The 2,238-nt window shown below is 53.8% G+C and overlaps 1 protein-coding gene across 1 annotated transcript in view; it reads left to right on the top strand.

Annotated features, from left to right (window-relative positions):
* Positions 1-798: 798 nt before the first annotated feature.
* Positions 799-2,238, top strand: part of PHOX2A (paired like homeobox 2A) — a 9,835-nt gene continuing 8,395 nt past the window's right edge. The window contains exon 1 of the mRNA XM_026658361.1: positions 799-1,021. Within this exon, the coding sequence (XP_026514146.1) occupies positions 799-1,021 (223 nt within the window). The remainder of the gene's footprint in view (positions 1,022-2,238) is intronic.

The following is a 2,238-nucleotide window of genomic DNA, read 5'->3' on the forward strand; positions in this document are numbered from 1 at the left end:
GGGAGGGGAGGCCCCCGTGTGAGCCCCTGGCACCAGCCCCCTTCCTTGGCTCCGCTTTCAGAGGGATCTGGGCAAGTTGGGGGCTGGCCCCGATCCGTCCGCCTGGTCCCCAAGACCTGTGCCCTGGGCGAGCCCCCAATCCGAGCGCCTCTGGGGCTCTGCAAACCCGGACTAACCCCGCAGGGCCAGCGGCGGGCCTGGGTCGCTTAGCGAGCCCCTTTCGCGGCTTCCACCCCCGCAGGCAGGGCGGCCTGGGGCGGGGAAGGGGGTTTAATCAGCTCTGACGGGCTGCTTGGGCCAGAGACGGCCCAACTCAAGCTGGGGTTTCTAGGCTCCAGCAGCACAACCCCCCCCCCCCCCGCACGCCACAAAGGGTTAAGGGCTGAATTCGTGATGCTCGGGGTGGGAGGCGCTTCCCCCCGTTCCTACTGCCCCCGATAGACTCCGGAGATATTGTCATGCAAAACCAACCAACGCCTTGCCCATTGTCTCCCCAGCCCCAGCCCCGTATAATACTCGGCGGCAGGTCCCGCCAGCCGGGAGGAGCGGTCTCCGAGCCACGGGGGCAAGCAAAGGGAGAGGCGGAGAGGGGTGCATGGAGAGGCCCCTTCTCAAGGCATCCAGGAACTTGCTGAGCCAGGAGGACCAAGAGCTCGGAACAGGGGGTCGAGTGGCAGTCAGACCCCGGGGCGCTGAGGCTGGAGCCCTGAATCGGACTCCAGAGACCAACCCCTCCGGTGGTGCCCTCGCTTCTCTCCCTCCTCCGAGCTCTCCGGCCATCCACCTGTGACCTCCTCTATGTACAAAATGGATTACTCTTACCTCAACTCCTACGACTCCTGCATGGCCGCCATGGAAGCCTCTGCCTACGCGGACTTCAGCTCCTGCAGCCAGGCAAACACTTTCCAGTACAACCCCATCAGGACCAGTTTTGGGACCAACCCTGGCTGCCCGCCGCTCAGCACAGCCAACTGCACCTTGGGGGCCCTGAGAGACCACCAGCCTTCGCCTTACTCCACAGGTAAAGACACGAGCCTCATGACACTGGAGCCAGGGACGGGGTGTGACTGGAGTTGGACACGGTGCAGGAGAAGTTCTCGAGATGTCCAGGCGCTAGCAAGCCAGAGAAGGGTCTACAGGGGACCCGGAGGCTCTTGACATGCTAGGCAAATTTGAACAGATAAAAGTTTGGCAAAGGTCTGAGGGCTTTTTGCGCCGCAATCTGCCACACGATCTCTTTATATCGGGTTGGCTTTCCCCCCCCCCAACCCCCCGTTTTTTTTAAACAAAAAGGTATAAACCAATTTTGCAAAATGCAGTTATAAAGATATAAGATTTGGCGTCTAATCAAGTTAAGGAGCCGTATCCCTATGTTCACAGCCAAAACAAATTAATGGGTAATCAGGTTACAGCAACTGGAGGATTAGATCAAGAAATCTAATTTAATATTTGCAGAAATGGCTTCTACAATTTTTTTTATGAAATTATTAATTTCGAGACTTGAGGGGGTTTGTTTTGTTTTGGGAAGGGATCGCATCCGCCTGAGACCGGCTGTAATAAACCAGCGCTCACTGCAAAGCCAATGCTGCTCCAGCCGATGCGTTACAACTTTTTCTGGTCAGTGTCGTGTGCCTTTGTAACTGATCGGGTGGTGGTGGTAATTTACAAAAATACCGAAATCTCCTTACAGCGGCAGGGTCTCTCGCCACCCGATTTTCACATGCTACGTCCGGCCGAGATACAAACCCATCCCTCGGCCACCTCCTATAGAAACAGATCTTACACCCGTTTTAGGTACAATTCCTACACATGGTCACAAAATCTGCGCAGGGTTCGAAGCCCAAACCCGCGCTGTTTAGAAAACACTCCAGGAGACAACAGACTTCAGGCGCTGAGACCTTCAAAGCGGGGCAACGTTCCGCTGTTGTTTTCTGCTGGACCTCTGCCAATCTTCATCCGTAGCCATAAACCTGGGTGTATATAGAGCAGGGAGATGCATATGCATATAGCTATATGGCTATATAGACTAGAGACGCGTACAGGATATGCATGTATCTACACATCGATAGCAAGAGATACGTGTACATATCCAGCTATACAGAGACACACATTTAGATACAGCTAAGTATATATTTTATCAGTAGAAACAAATATATTTTTCGTTATAAATATAGATACATCTCTCTCTCGTCCCATACACCCTATCTATCTATCTATCTATCTATCTATCTATCTATC

Source organism: Terrapene carolina, unplaced genomic scaffold (genome assembly GCF_002925995.2).
Source record: "Terrapene carolina triunguis isolate 2854851 unplaced genomic scaffold, T_m_triunguis-2.0 Scaffold430, whole genome shotgun sequence".
NCBI classification, from domain to species: Eukaryota; Metazoa; Chordata; order Testudines; family Emydidae; genus Terrapene; species Terrapene triunguis.